The sequence below is a fragment of the Aulonocara sp. 'chitande type north' Nkhata Bay genome, linkage group LG18, assembly GCF_057382095.1.
Source record: "Aulonocara sp. 'chitande type north' Nkhata Bay isolate Kocher_YH1m ecotype deep benthic linkage group LG18, A_spYH_male_GT1.1, whole genome shotgun sequence".
Lineage (NCBI taxonomy): Eukaryota > Metazoa > Chordata > Actinopteri > Cichliformes > Cichlidae > Aulonocara > Aulonocara sp. 'chitande type north' Nkhata Bay.
Genome location: NC_141361.1, coordinates 24,924,076 through 24,945,345, shown reverse-complemented (window position 1 = coordinate 24,945,345; position 21,270 = coordinate 24,924,076). Strand labels below are relative to the sequence as shown.

At 39.1% G+C, this 21,270-nt stretch overlaps 1 protein-coding gene across 1 annotated transcript in view; it reads right to left on the bottom strand.

Moving 5' to 3' along the window:
* Positions 1-400: 400 nt before the first annotated feature.
* kcnn1a (potassium intermediate/small conductance calcium-activated channel, subfamily N, member 1a) overlaps positions 401-21,270 on the bottom strand; it is a 66,486-nt gene continuing 45,616 nt past the window's right edge. Inside the window, exons 5-9 of the mRNA XM_086273536.1 lie at positions 12,419-12,560; positions 11,968-12,078; positions 10,331-10,458; positions 7,443-7,512; positions 401-4,982 (exon numbers count right to left, since the gene is read on the bottom strand). Of these exons, the coding sequence (XP_086129662.1) occupies positions 4,677-4,982; positions 7,443-7,512; positions 10,331-10,458; positions 11,968-12,078; positions 12,419-12,560 (757 nt within the window). The 3' untranslated portion in view covers positions 401-4,676. The remainder of the gene's footprint in view (positions 4,983-7,442; positions 7,513-10,330; positions 10,459-11,967; positions 12,079-12,418; positions 12,561-21,270) is intronic.

Below are 21,270 nucleotides of genomic sequence, written 5' to 3'. Positions count from 1 at the left end.
CTCTGGAGTGCTGTTTATATCAATACTTCCTCCTGTAATCATGTTTTAGGACGGCCCATGCCTCAGTTTCACAGGACGAAACGTGTGATGTTTGCGTCTGTCAACACATTTGCCAACCCACCTTTCAAGTGTCACATTTGACTTTGGGCTTCTGCCATTTTCCTTCCCTCTTGGCATGGGAAAGTTTCAGATTGGAGTACGCAAATGAAACGGGAAGTAAAGCATTAGGAAGATTATTCAAAACGGAATTTTCAAATCCCAGCGGAAGAAAAAGAAAGAATAACGGTCATAGATGAAGATAGTCTTTAATGTTGACCTTGGTGTCTCTCCTTGTTAGGACAAAGGTTCACCTGCAAAATGAAGGAACAATGAACAGTATACAGAGAACATGTTAAACCCATTTGCCATCCATTAAAAGTTGATTTATTCCAGTGCTACTACGTACATTATGCATCATGTGGCAGTGTACACAGAACAATGATTTGGTTACATTTTTTCAGTTTTTTGGGGAGTGGGGGGTTCACTCTGTACTCAGCAGAAGTGTGTTCTGATGCCTGCTCTATGACGAAAGCCTACTTATAATAAAAGTCCGGGATGTGTTAATCATTTTGTCTTATCTACCATTATCAGAGCAACATCATGAATGTCCCTCACTTCACTATGAAATACTGTGTATGTGTTTCATCTTCTAGAAAAGGATCAGTTCAGTAAATATTAGAATGGTGTTTAGGCTGGTCTTTGTGATGGGATACAAAGAAAACCAATTACAACAGAGTAAGGAACAGCAGATCCTGGATTAAATTTCCTATCTGCAAATGTAAAACAATAAAAGGTCTTTTGGGGGTTTCTTTTGTAACTGCCAGAATTTCAATCCCCTCGTGTAATTTCTAGGCATTTTTTTTTCTACATACCTATGACATGCTGGCAGCCACCTACCTTTACCTTTTCAGCTTTGTCCTGTTTAAATGGTGACATCTACAATGAGGTCATATTAACAGGACACCCAATCTTGCTGTTCATAACCTTCCTGTCAGTGAATGAGCAAAGTCTTTGCTTTTTTTCATGCCACCCGATGAAGTCCTTAACACCAGCATTGTTATGTCTCTCTGGGGAAGAGACTCCAGCATCTGTGATCCTTTCTGTTGTAACTACACACCAAGTACAAAATGGGACATGACCTGGGTTTCCATTGCTTCTTCCTCCCTTGCAGTTTTTTTTGTTTGGGGTTTTCTTTTTTTTTGGAACCACTTCAATGTCTTTTCTGCAGGCCATCTGTCAAGCCTACTTTTGTATGAGGGACTGATATTCTTAATAATGACAGATGAAAAACGTGAGGGCGTACCAGATGTAATGACAAGGTGGAAACCTTAGATAGAAACAGGCAGGTAAGGCTGTAATCAAGCAGATAGGCTTAGCCATCCTGACTAATTGGATGATACTGATTGAAACAGAGACTGCAAAAGCATGATAGATCTCTTTATAGGCTACTATTAGGGAGAAGTGTAGCACTCTGAGATAGGAAAGGCTAAAGGTGGGGGCAGTAAAGAGTCATGCTTCATCAACTCAAGTTGAAAGGGAAAAAGCTAATATTCATGCTCGATTAAGTTGCACTTGTAGCAAACTGAATACATTCTTAAAAGAAGTGCTCTCTGGTCAATCCAGAGCCTGTGAGATAGCGAACCTGTTTGTTCTCTCACAGGGTTGGACCTAGACTCAGTTAAGCCTAAAGCAGCTTGGAAATAATTAAGACCATGGAAATTATAATGATCCTACACCTGTCCATTTGCTTAAGGGACCACAAATATGAGATTTAGCACTAGCGTTCTTTTGGGACTCAATCTACTGTTTAAATCATCCTAGCCTGCTAACCTGATGACCTCCTGTTCTGTTCTAATGTGCTCTGGGAAAATCCTAAATATTTGTCTTCAAATTAAACTTTGCAAGTCATCACAGCACTAGAATATGCCAGTGCATGCTTTCATAGATGTTTCCCCCTCACTTCTTATCCATCACTGTACCACTCAGATAACCAAAGCAAAGGCCTCAAAGAACAGTTCAATGTTATACTTTACTACTGAGAGCTGTCCACTTAGGCTACAGGTCTGTACAGTAAATATAAAGCTAGTATTAGAAACCAGTTAGCTTATGCTCCTGATGAGTCAATTGAAGCCACAGACTGAAAGTGACAAAACTCAGAAGCTCTGACAGACATGCCCAATTTTACAGTAGAAGCAAAATCTTTACAATGGATTTGGTACCTATAGCCAATTTCCCAGTTTATAACAACTGTTCAGAATAATTTTGACTTAATTAGACTTTATTTGTAATAAAGCTTGAACTATAATTAAGGGTCTATCTGAGTATTTTGTCTTGCTCTTGTCATACTAAAAGATATTTTAAGAAACTGGCTGTTCAGTTTCTTTGATAAGTACATTTTAAGTCTGTTTTTCACTAGTCAAAGTTTGTGTTGTGCTCAATATAACAGAGAACTCCTGATGCATCTTTTTCTAAACTTTCCTAGTCAGTGCTAGCATTACAAACCATGAGTCACTGCAGCTCTCTGAGAAAAAAAACCCCTCACAAAAAAGCCCCCAGTGCATCCAGTATAATCTACATAATGGAAATAGTGACACAATATGGTAGCGATAGCTTAAGAGGAGCTAGAGCTAGCTTATATCTCGGGTTGTTTTGATTCTGGCTGGACTCAGGAATGTAAGTAGTTAATGTGAATTTGTGTTTATTACTTAAATTCCTCCGCATGTATATGACAACATACTCAAAAATTAATCTTGCAGTCTCCCACCAGTTAAGCCAATCTAAAGCTAATTTTATATTTAAAGTACAGACATGAGGGGCAGTGATAACATACTAGACTACAAGACAGCATATAAGTTTAATCGTTTTTTCTTTTTTTTTTAACTGTAAAACTATGGTTTATTTACTTTGAGATCAGTTCACTGTTTTGTAACCCGAAAAGTTTCTTCAGCATTTTTTGTATTTTTGAGGATTTTTTTTGGAAATACTGATTTTTTTTTTAAATCTCTCTTCATATTTTAAACAGGATCAACTTGCTGCAATTCTCTAGGTTCTGAAACTCTAAAAAAACACAGGTATCCTCGCAAAATAAAAAATTGGGGGAAAACAAAATTAAAAAATATAATACAAAAGAAAAGCAACCAACAAACCAAAGGTAATCTAATGAAACCAAGCGTATAAATAACCAGAGCCATCTGGGTGTGATCCATAACTACTTCTGGACAGAACCATGCAAAAGAGCTGGGTTAGTTACTCAGTTTGACCAGTGATGTGTTTGTGCCTGTATCCCAGCAGACCTCAAGCCATGCAATTTTCTGAAGACCACAGGAAGTTCTAATTAGTGGTAGTGAGAAAGGTAGACTACTACATATTTCATATTTGTTGTGTATGAGTGTGCAGCATTGAGCTTAAAGTGAACTTGTTCTCTGAAACACACAAATATGCTCTCAATCTGTCTCGCCACGGGTTTCTCGCTGTACTTCTCCATTTGTCGCTGTGTTAGAAATAGAAAAACAGGTTTTCAAAACATTTAGAGTTGCGGTGTAATGGAGGCAATGTTATGCATGTTAGACATTTTCTTTAAAGTTTTGGAGAGGAATGTATCTGAAAAAGGAATGCAATGTTGTATTTAGACTGTTAACATCGTAAAAAAGCTCTGAAATTAGTAATTAAATAACCCTCTACTATTTATACATTCAGGCACTGAAAAATCACATGTCAATATGTAACTAAAAAAGATAGTCGCTCTCATTTTTTTCCTTGGTAAGAACAAGGAAGCTGATACCTTGAAGTTGGCAATAGTGATCATTTTTCCTACCCAGTAGTAACGCCATATGCATCCCCATTGCTATTTATTTGTGTAACAGTTTCTCCTCCCCTTTAAGTGCATTTTCAATCACTGACCTGAAGTCAGAGCTTTTGTAGCCTCTCCTAAAGCTTTCACCCTAAACTATGGGAAAGAATCCATGACACTAGTCATTTGAAAGGGAAGTCCAATGGTTTGTCTTGTTCTCCTCACCGGACAAACAGGTAGACGGACAGATGGGTGGACAGATGTCCTCCATGGCCTCAGAGGGCCAGCAGGTGAGCCAAGGCCCTCAGCTCCACAGACCAACTTCCCCCCTTGTTGTTAAGGACTCTCCGGTGTGATAGCCAGCTCTCACCTCAGCAACCCTGAACTCAGTCTTTTTCTTTTTCTTTTTAACTATACAAGGGCTTTTACAAAAAAAGCTAACTTGGACAGCCATACAATGGCTAAAACATAAACCATATCTCTACTTTATCTCAGTTTGTAATTTTTTTTCTATTTTTCTTTTTTGGATGCATTTGTTTTTTCTTGATTTAAGTCTTTGCTTGCTTTTCTTTGTTCTTTTCGAGTAGCTCTAATCAGGCCTGTGCTGAGAGGCTCAGTCACAGAGAAACTGGTTTTCTGGATTTTTTTTTTTTCATTAGGTGGAGAGGAAGGAATGAGTGGGAGGGAAAGGACAAGGATCAGGTCACGGACCAAGATGTGGGTTCATTATTAGTCCAGACATGGACTTGCCAGCAGATATGAGACAGAATTGGATGGGACAGAATGAGGCGACACGTTGGTTTGGGAAAGGTAGGGCTCAAAGGTGATTACAGAAGATTTGTCAAGGTTATCCGCTATCAGAGGAGGTGTGTGGTGCTGTGGAGGGAGAGCGCCGCCTACGGGCGGTGGAAGTCCAGGATCGCTCGGAGCGTTCGGAACGCTCAGAGGCTAGCGAAGCGGGTCGAAAGCGGTGAACAAAGCCGTCCAGGAAGTCCTGCTGCTGCTGGGTTATGGCTTGCGAGATGAGGCAGGGCAGTGCCTGCAGGCTGCCTGTCACTGAGTCCAGCTTGTCCTCCAATGTGCCGATGCGCTTATCCAGCTCCTCACTGCGTTCCTGCAGCTCCGACACCAGGTCATACATCACATTCTGGGTCTAATGAAGGAGAGAAAGTAAATGTGTTTTGGGACAAGAAGGAACAGGAGGACAGAGACAGGAGGGACAAGGGAGGAAGAGGCAAGATAGAAACATTAAGAAGCTGTTTCACAACTTGTTGCAACAACTAAAATTAAGAGATGATATACAGTAGGACACATATAGTGATTAAGGAAAAAAAAAACCTTAATGTAACAGTAATAATAAATTCCATGAGTAGACAACTACAGTAAATATATTACAGCAGAGGAGGAAATAATTTAAAGGAAGCAGTAGGAAGGGGAGCTGTAAAGTTTCAGCAAGTCAGCATAGATTTTATCTTCCCATAGATTTTACAACCAACTTCTCCAATCCATTTATAGCTCCTGAAGGTCTTTAATCCTTTATGTGTTTGCTTGACACAACTCATTTATATAATGAAAAGCATCTCTAGTATTTAGGTACTTATTGCTTAACAGTTCATGCAGTTCTGGCCAGCTCAGCATGAGGCATCTGCAAGTAATTATTGCATCTCAACTAAGCAGTTTTCGATATTGCAAAATTAATCACACATTATATACAACATATTGCATTCTTCAACATCACAGAGCATTTGATAAGATTTGCAATTTAACAGTCATGTGCAGAGATTACAAAATACTCATGTAGGGTCTCCAGGCATGTGTGCCCCTCAGAAATCAAATCTAAAATCCAGATGTGAAAGGTTTATATCTCTATGGGGTTTGAAAATAAAGCTGAGCCACTGTAGGGTGTATGCAGATTGATCTGACCATTGAGCACAGTAAGGCGCAAGTAAACACACATTAAAGCGATTGGCCTTGGAACCTTTTAAAATACACACTGGAGTGCAAATGCCATCCACATCAAATGAAGTCAATGCAGCCATGCACCTCCCTTTGAACCCCCTCTCAGCTCTGGTGCCTCAGCTGACATCTGTACAGCCAGACAGAAGCTACTGAAGCATTTCTGTATTCAGCCTCTTATGGACAGATGCTGTTTACAGTGTGTCATCAGGTTCAGGTTCTTCAAACTGAGTAGTCTCGCATTAGGGTTCATTCTCCAAAGAGTTAGCTTGGCCAAGATCACTTTTTAAGGCAGTGCAGGTGCCGTTTGATTTGATGTGATGCGTAGATGTAGAATTTAAAATGGTATGATAATGTCAAACATGAAATTTGAAAAGGAGTTAACAATGGAGACCTAATAAATAAAAGAAATAAATATCAATTATATTATTTATTGTGTACAATAACTTTACCACTTTAATGATTTCTATAGGAGCTTAATTTGCCAAAAAACAGAGAAAATAGTCCATGAAATAAAGTTAGAATTGATTCTGACTGATTGTATTTTCATCTTCTCCCGCAAACTATAGATAACATAACAGTAAAAGTTTTAAAAGTTATATTTAAGAATGAAACTGATGACCTGTACTGAATGACGTAATGTTTGACATTTGTATTAGCCCTCAAAAACTATTAAGTATTAGATTAAAAAGAGCACTCCTCTCAAATGTTGAAGCCTGAACAACTAAAGCAATCTTAACCTTCTAACGCTTCAAGAGCTGCACATATTGTCTACCTGGGATGTTGCATCTTGGGCCAAGCATTTTAACCAGTTGCCTAAAACCCTGCTTTTCAACCACATAATCACATCAGTAATTTCTATCCACCATTTGCTCTTCCTTTCATATGCAGTAGAATTAGCAAGTAGTCCAGCAATGTTTGCTCAAGTTATTTGTTTACATTTGGGTCTCATATAAAAAGTTGCTATTATCTCCTCCTCTGAAGCCTGGTTGTACTCAATGTGTTTTTGCCTGAAGTAATATAAAAAGTTAGTTGTTTCCACCTTTAGTCTGAAAGGTTTTCTTGCATATTTTGCAAAGTAGTGAGCTTTGCTGCTAGTTGTTGAAGTAGCTTCCTTTTTGTTACCAAATCATCATCAGAGGATGATACACGCTCTTGCTCTCAGACATGCCAGGCTTGTCTCGTTATTCTGTGTGCTGGGGAATGTAAACACAGGCCTTGGATATAGTAATAATGATATGGTACTTTTTTATTATGTATTTGCGGATGATATGATATGGCACAACCCTATTTTCCTAGGGTTTTTTTGCTGACTATTCAAAAAAAAGAAAAAAAAGAATGTACAACTTGATGCAGTCCCAGGATTGGCTCACCTATCAGCTTTATGCGGTAAGCTAAAGACGCTACAATTTTTAAGTGCACGGGGAGAACACTGAAAATATCCTAGGACAAAACCTTGGGGTTCCCTGTAGTTTATGTCCTTGGAAAGAGCCTGCTTAGGCCCTTCCTGAGAAGAATATCTCCATATAATAGAAGAATATACATTCAGTCAGTTTAAATAAAGACAGAATAGCAATGGCAAGTTAAAATCATCACAGCACAAATTATATCAAAACCTTCAAAAGATTAAGTTAGATTTTTAACTTGGAAAACTTACCTTTGCCAGGTCCACCAAGGTGTTAGCCTGATCATTGAGTTTCCTTTGCTCCATCTTAACACTGCGCAGTCTGAGTGGGCGCACAAGGAGGTGTGAACATGAAAAACAGGGAAGGAGAATGTGGACAAAAGGAAAGAGATGACAGCAAGGAAGAGAGGAGAGCAGAGTGAAGAAGGGGAAGGAGGGTAGTTTGAAGGAGTAGAGCACAGAGAGACAGGTTTTTGAGGGGCAGAGAGGGCCAATAGAAAAGAAAGGAGGAGGAGGAGGAACAACAAATGTTTTATCAGGACACTTCTTTCACTGATGACATTGAAAAGAAAGTAAGACATGCATTGTAAATATTTTCTTTATGTATTTATATTTATACACATATATGGAAGTGTATGCATATAAATATATATTAAAGGCATTCCTGGTCTTGGTCAATACAATACCAATCAAAACATGCAAAATTACAGAAGCATACTACACTCATTTAAAAAAAAAAAATAGACTGTTTGTCATGTTTAAGCTAGCTCTTTTTTGTTATAACAAGATCTTTTTTTCACAACGTTACAGTCCTTTAAGCAGCAGGTGGCAGCAAGTATTTTTGTTGTAATGAGAAATGATGCTAATAGTGATCTTGTTACAAGCCAAAAAAAGAATCAGTTTTTGAAAAAGTGGGAAAAGGAGCTCAATACGTGAAAGAAACGTATTATTAGGAGTTAAAAATGCCCCTGTGAGCAAGAATGCAATATGCTTCCATACAAGAAAATCCCAAAACCTGTTTGAAATCAAAACATTCCCATCTCTTTCCAAAACTAAGACATTGAAAAAAGGAAAAAGATGGCATGCCCTTTGTCAGTGCTACACACAGCTCAGTGGTAGGACTTCAGATATACACACCGGTCATTCAGTAAGCGTGCAGTGACTATGACTGACTTTGTGCACAATGAAACGAGTTGGGTGTTTTCAGTGCTGGATATTGTGAGTGTGTGTGTGTGTGTGTGTGTGTGTGTGTGTGTGTGTGTGTGTGTGTGTGTGTGTGTGAGAGAGAGAGAGTGCATATGTGCATGAGCTGATGTGTGTATGTGTGGATGCCACAGATAAAGGATGAAACTTGCCAGAAATAAACTGCCTAATGACACTGCTGAACATACGGCAACATCGACATTTCAAACATTTTAAATGAAATGCTGCACGATGATACATTGGACATGTTTTGTGATGCCTTCAACAAAGCGCCTCTTTATCTCTAATCAAATACATTATGGCTCTGTAAGAACTGTTAACGCTGATGTGCATAATATGCCATTGTTAGCAGTGGCATCACACAGCCATCATCTGAATGTGCGAGGGGAAGAATTTCCCTGTTCGGCAAATTATGAGACAGGATGACATTCAAGGGCATTTATTCATGTGCAAATCAGTATATCAGAGCAGAGTGAGACTGCTCGCTTACGGCTCTATCTCTGTGGGAAACTGCTCCAGCTCGTATGTGTCTGTTTGCCCGGCTTTGTCATCCCTTATGGCTGTCGAAGAATTGGGACTATTTGAGGTAAAAGCTCTACTTATTAGCGTAACACATTTTGAGTACAATTTTGTTCTACAAAACCCCAATGTACATGTTGCGTTGTGCCTTTTGTGCCATCCTATTGATGTCATGTACAAGGCCTTGTTGTTTGATCTCATATTAGAAAGGGAAAAAACAGCATAAATCAAGACTAAATCAACAGCAAGCATTTGATCCACATTAGAACTACAGGATAGAACACTGTGCTTATTTATGTCATCACAAAACCTTCAGGAGTGTAGGATGAGTTCTGTTGATGCAGGTTAATATAGCCCCAGAGCAGCTATATTAATCATGGGCAACAATATACACTACATCATCAATGATTATGAACTGCTGGCCAAGCCAACAAAGCTCCAAGCTCATTCTGCGCAAGATGCTTTTTCTTTCACACGTTCTCTCCAGACAGCCCTCCACTATCGACAATGTGGATGCTTTTCGTTCATTCAAGTCAGGGGGGAAATGGGAGGGAGAGGGAAGTAAATGGAACACTGAAGTAAAGAAAAAAAAAACAACACACAACCGAAAACAGCAATTCAGCATCCATCCTTTTTTTCTTCTTCTTCTTTTTTTTAGCAACAAGTAAACTTTTTTTTTTTTTACATGCATGTCGAACGCAGACATGGAGAGAGGAGGAGCAGGATGTTGAAGAAACAGTAGGAAGAGGATACATAGAAGACTCAACTTACTTCTGAGCTCTGCGGTGATAGAGCAAAACAAAGACAGAACACAGTACAGATTTTTAACCCCACAACATTCACGAAACGAGCGAAAACCATTACACTTCTCACTGTAAGCACAGGGTAAAAAGAGGGTCGCGGGGAGAGGGGGGCAAGGGAGGGGAACAGGAAGGACCATTACACTAGATTGCAGAGTGTTTGTGCGTATGTGTGTGTGTGTGTGCGTGAGTGTACGTGTGTGCGCGCGCACGCTCTGTATGTGTCCATCTGTGAGAGCTTACATATGTGTATGACAATCAAAGGAAATGGTCTTCAAGGAGAGGACATTGTGGGAAAACAGCATTGTTGATACTATCAGATATACACAACTATGTGGTATTATAGCTGATAACGCTGCCTAACAACAAATAACATTAAGGAATGAACCCAAAGGGACTATTTTCTTTTACAGCTAATCAGTAAGAATTACATTATCTCAGATTAACAGTTCAAATGATAATACAGCCTAAATATGTTAACCACAAGTAGCATTAAAGATTGAGCATCATTAGTTCTGGTTTTAGGCCATGCTGAAAGTCTCCTTGGTAGTTTGTGGTGAACGTCTCTGTCATATTTAGATTAGATTATGCAAAACACACAAGGTGCAGTGAACTTACTGGTGAATGGCTTGGAGAAACTTGCGCTGGTGTTTCCGCACCTTGGCGTGATCTATCTTCTTGACCAATTTTGTGTGTTTGTAAATGAGCCATGTTTCCCTGAGTACATTGGCAGCTGTGTTCTTTACCTATGAAACAAGGGCGAGAAACTTATATAACATAGAGTAGTTTGAACTGCTCTGACAGATTACAGACTGAAGCACCCATCTGTGTGTATTATTATGATTAACAATAATTTCAAAAAGTGGTTACACACAGAAAAATAAAACAATAAAAAAGGTTAAGTTAGAATTACATGTGCCAAAAACTCATTGTATTTGACTCCATACACACACTCACCAGCCATTTCATTAGTTGCACCTAGCTAATACTGGTTTTGGATTTGTGAGAGCCAATTCCTCATGACATCACACAGTTACTGTAGATTTATCAGCTGCACATCCATGACATAAATCTCCCATTCAACCACATCACAAAGTTGCCCTGTTGGACTGAAACTTCTTGTCATTTCAAGAAACGATCTGAGCTTTGCGACATGGGGCTTTATCCTGTTGGAAGCTGCCATTGGAAGCTGGGTACACTGTGGTGTTAAGGGTTGGACAGGTGGTGTTTAAAGGGCGTTCAGCTGGTACTAAGTGCGTTTAAGCACCTATAGTTCATTTACTCTGGTCCAAATCAGTTTATGAATTTGTAAGCTTGTAGCTTTCCCCGTGGTTTGGTTTGTTTACACAGAGTAAAGTCCAAGAGAACCAAAATGCATCACTGCAAACTACGTGAGAGTGTTCAGTCTGCTTGAATGGATCCGTGCGTTCATGGTGTTTATGCCATATTCTGACCCTACCATCTGAATGTTGCAGCAGAAACTGAGACTCATCAGACCAGGCAATGTTTTTCCAATCTTCTGTTGTCAAGTTTTGGTTAGTCCATTGTCGCACCCGGCCGGATTCTCTGCTGCTATAGCCCATCCGCTTCAAGGTATGGCATATTGTGCATTCAGAGGAGCTCTTCTGCATACATTTCAGTTTAATTTTATTTATATAAAGCCAATTCCCGACAAAAATTGCCTCAAAGTTTCTTATAATGTAAGGGAAAGACCTTAAAATATTAGAAAGCTATCCCAAACAACCCCCTGTCAACAGTTGGAAGGAAAAACTCCCTTTTAACAGGAAAAAACCTCTGACAGAATCAGGCTCAGGGAGTGGCAGCCATCTGCCACAACTTGTGGGGGGTGAGGGGAAAGAGAAAAGAGCAGAAAGAGGACGAAGGGAGAGAGAGTCAGGGTTTAATAGTTACAAACGATTAAAACCAATAGTCGGCAGAAAACACACATAGGTTTCTTCAGCATGTTGTTTTGCCCATGTCTGCATATTTAAATGCACTGATTTCCTGTCATGTGACTGGCTGGTTAGACGTTTGCATTAACAAGCAGTTGAAGAGGTGTACCCAATAAAGTGGCTGGTAAGTGTATTGTTTATTCTACAATCCCAGTCAAATTAACAGACTGGAAGAAGCAAATTGTCACACATTTTTTGAGCTGAGAATGCTCGAAAGAGTTATAAACCAAAACATTCTCATCACTGTTACAAACACAAAATGCATATTATAAGAGTTTACTATTACAGTTTACTGTGACTCACTCGTTTGCAGAGTTGTGTGTCCATCATGAAGTTGTGGACATGCTTCTCAGCCTTGGTTAGCTCCAGCTTCCTGGCTACCACTGCAACTACCAACGCAGTGCAACCAGCTCCCTGTTGCACAAAAACAGCAACTGTTCTTTCTTATATGGACACTACATTGTGTTTGGCTGGTGTTACATAGATCTCCATATATACATAGTACATTTCAGGTTCTTTCAAATAAATGACCAGTGTGTGAGCTCTACAGAAGAAGAATTAAATACATGTTCTGGTAGGTTAAAAACAAACAAACAGAGGAAGCGAGAAACAAATATATGTTGAGGAATCAAGTTGAAATCTGACGATCAGGTTGCATGATAATACTTTGAGCTTGAGGTTTCATTCTATCTGATCATAGTTGTCTTGTGTGTTCTGTTATACATTTATGTAACTGAAGACATGATGAACCTACCATGATCCCTGTAAGCAGACACACGCCTTTCCCACAGTAGGTGTGTGGTACCATGTCTCCGTAGCCAATGGAGAGGAAGGTAATCGAGATGAGCCACATGGCTCCCAGGAAGTTACTGGTCACTTCCTGTTTGTCATGATACCTAAGGCAATGGAGATATGCAGAAGTCAGGAAAGCTGGAACTCAGTTTCGTGAATGTGAGCATGCTGAAGAATGACATGGTGCTGTGTGAACCAAACGGGTTGTGAGCGGAGGTGGTGGAGGTGGTGAGGATCGAGGAGTAGGAAGAAATCATGTTGGAAGGTGAGACACCTGTTTTATAAAGCCAGTTCTAAAAAAAAATGCAGCAGATTTTAGTGAGAAACAACAAAGAAAAGGTCTACTCAGTACATGTGCAAAAAACAGTAGAATTCCTTTCTGTTTTCCTTCATCTTTAAGACAGTTTTTAATGCAGAGCCATATTTTTAATGGGAAGGACGCTCAGAATAATGCGAAGGCAGGGGAAAAAAATCACTTTCTAATAGAAATAACTGATTTGAAACTGAAACCATGATGTTCACCATCTGTCAGTTTGAAAATGAGGCACTTGATGAGATGAATGATGGGAAATTTAAAAAGAAAAAAAGAGTCTGAGGCCAAATGACATCATCTTGATTTAAAATGGAAAGAAATTATACTAAGTATAGTAAGCAAGTTTTAAATGACAAAGAGAGAGGCCATGTTGCTCAGCGTGACTGGATATAGTGCCATGGCTTTAAGTTATTTTCAGTATTGCACCAGAAGGTACATCAGTGCATCCAAAAATGCATACGCTTCTTCTTTAAATCAAACTAATAGTCGGATTATTGGTCAACGTTTAATAAAAACCTTCCTTCCTTCTCAGAGTTGCCCCGACAGAAGTTTTGGTAATGCAAATCATCAGTTCAAACTGACAGCCATGCTTGAAAATGTCGGACCAAAAGGCCCATAGTGCATACGTAAAGACACTTGTGTAACAAAAAACACAACGCACACAAAGCTGGATTGAGGATGACATTGCCATACCTTCCACAGCAAAGCAAAAGTCAATCACGGAGGCAAATCTGCCTCATTCACCCACCCTCATTCAACTCGCCTGATTATTCCCAATGGGCTGTCTAGGAGGAGATCAGATAAGATTTAATTTTGAAGTCAAAATCAAATATTCATTAAGCACTTTCAGACAACATCACGCTAACATCCTTATGACAAGGCAATCTAGACTCTGAGTCTAATTTCTTGGGATTTGGTTAAGGATTTTGTAAAGGGAGTTCTAACTGGGCCAATCATGAATTTCCGATGAGTTTGAAATATCCAGCAGCGTCCAAGCCTATGAACTCAGAATGACCAGCACAATCATCTCTAATTAGCGCACAAGTACATATCAGAACAGCTGGGGTTCAGTCTATGAAGTTTTTCTCTACACCAGGAGGGAAAAAAAAAGATTCACAGTTTCATAGAAAAACCGTTTCCTCTTTCTCCTCCAAGACAGTTCATTGTTACCAAACACCATAAATGAACTAATCATGCCTTCCACATTTCTTAAAACTCCCACTCTCAAGTTTTTCTATTCATGCTCAAAGTCCGGGGGAAAAATAGCTGAGCGTTTTTGTCCCACAGAATGTCAAAAAAGTGTGTGGTCTATGGGATTCAAGCTTTTTCAATAACATGCAGAGAAGCAGTCTGTACAATACCATGCAGGAATAAAAAACATGTCTGCATCTGCATGCTTCAAAGCCAGTATATTGAGAGCAGGGGAGCAACAGAAAAACCTAGGGTCCATTTAGAGATTAACACCACCTATGACAAATCCTGAAGTATTACCATGTGAAAGGGGACCGTTACGTCTTCTTGGTACTGTTCATTTGTAAACAGTGGGGTGAGGACTGGTTGAGTAACAAAGGAAGAAGCTCATTGAATTTGACACCCCTGTCTCTTTTACCTGCATCCCAACACTTCACCAGCTGCCCTTTGATAACTGCCATGGGGATAAACTTGATCAGCTGGCTAAATATTGTAATTGCAAGTGACTACAATGTTAGTGACTAGTATGTTAATTTCATTCATTTTGTCATCAAGGCATGCAGAGAATGAGTCACGTCTCCAAGGCAGGCAGGAATGTGCTGCACCTTTCAGCACAGTGAACAGTTTATTGCAGTACAATATGGTCGCCTCTGTTGTAAATATGACCTATAAATATGCTTGGCAACAATGCAAAGAGGCATTGTTGCTTTCTCTTTTATCGCCTGTTTTTCTGTTGGTGGACATTTCATTGCACATATTTCAGCTCTCTGAAAAAGAGCAGAAGACAGCAGTACTGGAGCAGAGACAGAGGCTGAAATGGGAGCAAATCAATAGCGTTTTAAGGCTCTCAATATACTGTGTCAAGTTTTGGAATAGCATGGAGAAGAGCTGGCACCACTTTCAACTTATTCCAGGACAGGACATATATAATGTCCAGAGCAGATAGTTGTAATCCCCCCTGGTTAAATTCTCCCTGACAGACACTAACAGCAAATGCATTATTCTTGGATCAATTACCCAAACGTTTTACAGATTACATTATTTATCCAGCATCAAATGCAACAACATCCATTTACATCCAAAAGAGCACCGAGGCCTTCGTTCTGCGAGACAGTGTGATGACCACAACACAAGACCGATAAGGCAACGTCTCAAGTCGCAGTGTTTTAACTAAGCTGACCAGCAACGAGATAAACAATTGCTTGTGAATGACTATATCGGCCTGTTCAAATCACCATCGGTGTAGTCTAATCAGCCTTTTCCCTCCCAACATGGCTATGCTCTCTGTTTATGTGCACGAATGGAATCACTTCATTTTTCAGCTGCTGTTGTCTGTAGATGTTTGACAGAGGCTGACAACACAGCCTCTCTATAAATAAAGTAGCAAGAATGGATCACATGTGAATGAGGCGCACTTAACCTTGCCAACATGCACACACACACATACACTCAGGTTTTCCTTTCGAACTGGATTCCTTCACATACGCGAAATATTTTAACAGATGTTTCCTTCAGAACAAGGGCGCTTTTTAAGGTATCACACACATAAAAGTTACTACTGTGCTTCGTGCGCCTAAAATGCACAAATGAATTAAAAAACACTTGCAAAACCCGATAGTACAACAATATTTAGATTTCAAACATGCTAGAGGAAGAACATCAACCTTGCCTCTGTTTCTTGCCTTCTTTAGTCAGCCGGCACAGCGAAGCAAAGAGCCAAGCACTTTGTTCACACTGAAAAGCTCGTGCTTTACATTCTGAAGTCATCACCTTCATATAGTAACACCACATCACCACTTTTGTCCAGATGTTCAATCGAGGCAAAATAAATGGAAAAAAAAAAAAGTCAGAATGCCAAAAATTTAATCTGAACACTGCTGTGATGACTTTTAAACAAATACATCGGGATGCTCCGCGGGGGGAGGGGTTTTAGTTGCAATAAACATGAGCAGATTAAACTCAAAGTAATGACAGCTTCTTTGAAAAACTGCAAACCTAGCAGTGTTTTTACAGCACAGCAATACACAAAAGTAAGCAAGCAAAGCAGCACAGCAAACTAAAAAAAATCTGTACATTTGCTAATTGCTGAAATTGAAAGGGGACATATTGTATTTTTACATGCTTTATCATATTTATAGTGTTAGAAAAATGGATCACATTACAAATTTAACATGGCTGAATTTTTTTTTAAATTGCCATGTACGAGACAAAAGCTCAGGCTTTTGAATCGTTGGGATTTCTTGTACCTTTAGGCTCAGTTTACCAAGAGCTCTTCTGCTCTTAGTTCTTTATGAACTAAAAGTACAAGTCAGAGAGAGAGAAAGGAGGTGTATGGTCATCTCAGTTGAGCAGCTCTGGCTGTGAGCACAGTATTCCCACCCACTTGGTGTTCAAACACTCAACCAGAAGGGAGGATGGCCTTTGGATAATGTTCTTCTGAAGGAGAGGAGCTAAAACTGCTTCTTTCAGACAGAGGGCTGAACCGAGTCCCAGTGTAAGCTATATATGGATTATTTTGAACTGATTTATGCAAAGCTACTCAAGCAGAGTCCAAGAATTAAAATATGGAGTTGGGTATGATAATATCGGAATAATAAGTCCACTTTAAATATGGTGCGAGTTTTCACAGTTCAAAGCAATACAGTACAGAGTTTTTAAAATCCCAGATTCTTCCTGTGGCACCAACGTGAGATTGATTTGTGATTTTTGAAACTTTACAAGACCAGATTTTCAGTTTTCTCTAATGGCACGATTAGGTAAAATTTAGTTATGGATTAAATGTGTGAAAGAATTAATTATGGGTAATTAACAAATGTTAGCATGCTATCAATCTAATGTGATGAACATGGAACACGTTTTAGTTAAAAATATGTAAAACTTAAAAATTCTGAGGGTTTTATTATTATGCAGTTTAGACTCAACCCACTGTAAAGTTTATGCCCTAAATTAACTGTATTGGTAATTACCAAAATTGTTTTTATGTTTCAGTAATGGTTAATCCACCAGTATGCACAAGCTCTTTAACTGAAATATTTTAATGTTGGTGTTATTGTTGTTAACCTAGATTTTCAAATGTACTGGTTAAAAAAATAAAAATAAAAAATAGTTGTTAAGATGCCAAATTACAGTGATCTACTTGGATTCCTGAACAGAAATTTTTATTTGATTTGATTAATTCCTTCTTAAAGAATTTCAGTGTAACAGCTCAAATTTATAGAAATATTAATTCATTAAAGTTTGTTATTTGCCTAATGAATAATAATATTTTTCAATGTGAAACAATTTTTTGAAAGTTTCTAAATCTTTATTTGTGTTTTCTTGTTTTTATGGCCTGTGGTCATATACACACATTATATACATCTCCCTCTCACCACCTGGTGGGTGATGTTTGCGGTCCTCAAGCTTGGGTCCTCAGGTCTGGGAGTTTGAGGGTCCTATGCAGTATCTTAGCTGTTACTAGGTCGGTACTCTTCTGAACAGAGACATCTGGTGTGCTTGGAATCTGTGTCCATATGTGGGGCATCCAGGTGGTTCTCAGGTTGCTCTGCCTGGTCTTGGAGTCCTGGTGATGCTTTGACCCATTGGTGTTATTTCCAAAGCTACTATGAAGTGTGCTCATGTATTGACTATACATTTTGCCTGCTGCAGTATCTGAGAGGAGCTTCCATGTTGTGGAGAGGCAGGTGATTACCTGGACGGCAACAGTGTTGTACCCTTGTAGGGCTCCTTCATGCATATCACCTCTTACACTGGGGTGGCTGTGTACATGTATTTTATAATATCCATGTTTAAACAGCTTAGGAACAAAATAGATTTCCAAGTTCTCTAACTGCTTTCTGTGTAATGTGTACAATGAAGAAAGCTTTTATATGAAAGTATATGTCATGCAATTCAAACATGAAATGAAATTATGCAGACGAATCTGCAGCAATCTTCACCTCTTGGCTTTGTGCCCAAATCCAACTCTGTCAAATGAATTCTTAAACACACTTGAGCAGTCAAGGGGCTCAATGTCACAGTGACCTGTCATCAGGAAATCAAACACAGAGGAGTGGCGGTCTCACAAGATCTGATGTAATTGTGCTTCGGTCAATTAGCACGAAATATAAACCACATGGAGGTTCGCCATGTTGCAGAAACTGGATATTAGCTTTAAATTAAGTACCTGTTAGATTTCCTCTATATATATATTGCAGGGAAGAAAATGAATTTTAAAGTGCCAGTGCAAAAATGCACACACTTTAAAGAAGAATTAACCTAAATCTACTGCACTACTGTCAACCAACTAAAATGTTTTATTTTTAACTGAAAGCTCTTTGGATTTGCTGACTCAAGGTTTTATCCCCCCCTCAACGAGGCTTTCTCTGGGCCTCTGCTTCCAGAAATGCTCAGAGTGTGTTAGCACATCTGCATTTTTAAATTTATTTTTACAGGGTCAGTGAGAAAACTTTCAAACAGTATGCTGTAACTGCAGAGATTTTCTGCAAGTCACTCAATTATGAATAATGAAGTAAATAATGTCAGCTGGCCTAAGCCCTTTACAGTGTTGTGTGTGCGCCCTTGCAAACTTTCGTAATTAACCTGAGAACTACAGTCAGTCTTTCCTTTCATGAAGTCAGGTCTCTCTGTGCTATGCTGGGACTGTCCTCCCTAATCTACAGACAAGAAACTCCATTCGTGACACCCTTAATCTTAATGTTTCAGAGCTGGAGTGTGTGCTTACATCAAAGGTTATCAGATTGACAGTAATCCATCACAGATGTTTCACTGAATTAGGATAGAGACACCTCTAGAAAAGCTCCTCAGTAAGCTTCCAAGCCCAGTAACACACTTTACATTCTCAACTCCAACAATAGTTGTTTTGCTCAAGCTAAGAAGCACTTCAAAACAGTTTCCACGTAGAGCTGGGCGATATGAGATTTTTTCATATCACGATATGTTTTTTTCATTTCAGGCGATAACGATATCTATCACGATATAAGCCAAATAACTATATTTGTAAGATTTAAATGTGCCGTTGCTCACAAGTAAAATGTGAAATAATCAGCAGCTTGTTTTTATTTAAATATTTATTTCCCATAATAAGTTCAACAGGGTAGATGTACTTGAGGAACATGAGACTTTTTCAGATAGATAAAGGCAAATATTGCAAACTACACAAAAGGCAGCCGCTAAAGCGTTTAAGTTTCAAAATAGAACAAACGAAACAGACTAAATTGTCAATTCCACTTAGAAACAAAATATTAATTCTAAAAATAAATCTTAGTTTGTTTTACAGAAGAACAGACAAAACTGACTAACTTTTGTCAATATCAAATAAACTGAGAACTAAAAGGAAATTCTCAATCTCTCCTTGTTGTATAGTTTAGCTTTTCAAACAGTTTTAACAGTTACTTTAGTCTGACAAAAGCCGAATGACGAATTAGCGCTTCCAGTCAGAGACTGAGGCTACGTCCACACGTACACGGGTATTTTTGAAAACGGAGATTTTCCGTTTTCGTTTTAAAAAATAATCCCGTCCACACATAAAGGCAGAAATGAAGGAAAACGCTGCTATGAACATGCCAAAGCAGCAGGTGGCGCTAGATTCCTAACCGTGCAGAAATGTTGGCCAATCAGAAGTCTAGAAGCCTCGGTGGGAAAAAGTAAACAAAGCTGGGGCATAGAAGCAGAACAGAGTCGTATGTGTGGAGGGTAGAGCTGGGCGATATGAGATTTTTTCATATCACGATATGTTTTTTTTCATTTCAGGCGATAACGATATCTATCACGATATAAGCCAAATAACTATATTTGTAAGATTTAAATGTGCCGTTGCTCACAAGTAAAATGTGAAATAATCAGCAGCTTGTTTTTATTTAAATATTTATTTCCCATAATAAGTTCAACAGGGTAGCTGTACTTAAGGAACATGAGACTTTTTCAGATAAATAAAGGCAAATATTGCAAACTACACAAAAGGCAGCCGCTAAAGCGTTTAAGTTTCAAAATAGAACAAACAAAACAGACTACTAAATTGTCAATTCCACTTAGAAACAAAATATTAATTCTAAAAATAAATCTTAGTTTGTTTTACAGAAGAACAGACAAAACTGACTAACTTTTGTCAATATCAAATAAACTGAGAACTAAAAGGAAATTCTCAATCTCTCCTTGTTGTATAGCTGAGCTTTTCAAACAGTTTTAACAGTTACTTTAGTCTGACAAAAGCCGAATGACGAATTAGCGCTTCCAGTCAGAGACTGAGGCTACGTCCACACGTACACGGGTATTTTTGAAAACTGAGATTTTCCGTTTTCGTTTTAAAAAATAATCCCGTCCACACATAAAGGCAGAAATGAAGGAAAACGCTGCTATGAACATGCCAAAGCAGCAGGTGGCGCTAGATTCCTAACCGTGCCGAAATGCTGGCCAATCAGAAGTCTAGAAGCCTCGGTGGGAAAAAGTAAACAAAGCTGGGGCATAGAAGCAGAACCGAGTCGTGTGTGTGGAGGGACAGTAACTGTGTGTATATGTAAGCATTTAAACACTGCAGAGAGTACAATTAACAGTATTGTAGAAATTCATTTCACCGAAACAATAACGTGGCGCACACTGTGACGCATGCACCAGTTTATTGTATTTCCAGACTTGCTTTCGGCACAATTTACAGTGCACCCTACTCTGTTTTTTGTCAGACTTGAAATAGCCGAAATACCTTCAAACTACGGAGCTTCTATGGCTCTTCCGTTCGACAATCTCTCCGGCATTGGAACCATCATCTGTTTTCTCTTCGGTCACGCTCGGTTGATTTTTCTAGTCGGCACACTCATTTCCTCCATTACCCGCTGGCTGCTTCCCAAACAAACACACGTGCGGCTTGGCACTTGTGCTGTACGTAACAAGTCACGCGACGTGACGCTGCGGCTGTGATTGGTTCGGCTCCGCGCTACTTAATTTGGATTGGCTGACCTTTTTTTTTTTTTTTTTTTTTTTTTTTTTTTTTTTTTTTTTTGAGGACAAGAGCGGCGAGGTCTATCGCGATAGCTTAATTTCTCTATCGAGTAAAAGTTATATCGCGATACATATCGTTATCGTTCTATCGCCCAGCTCTAGTGGAGGGACAGTAACTGTGTGTATATGTAAGCATTTAAACACTGCAGAGAGTAGAATTAACAGTAACAGTATTGTAGAAATTCATTTCACCGAAACAATAACGTGGCGCACAGTGTGACGCATGCACCAGTTTATTGTATTTCCAGACTTGTTTTCGGCACAATTTACAATGCAAGCTACTCTGTTTTTTGTCAGACTTGAAATAGCCGAAATAC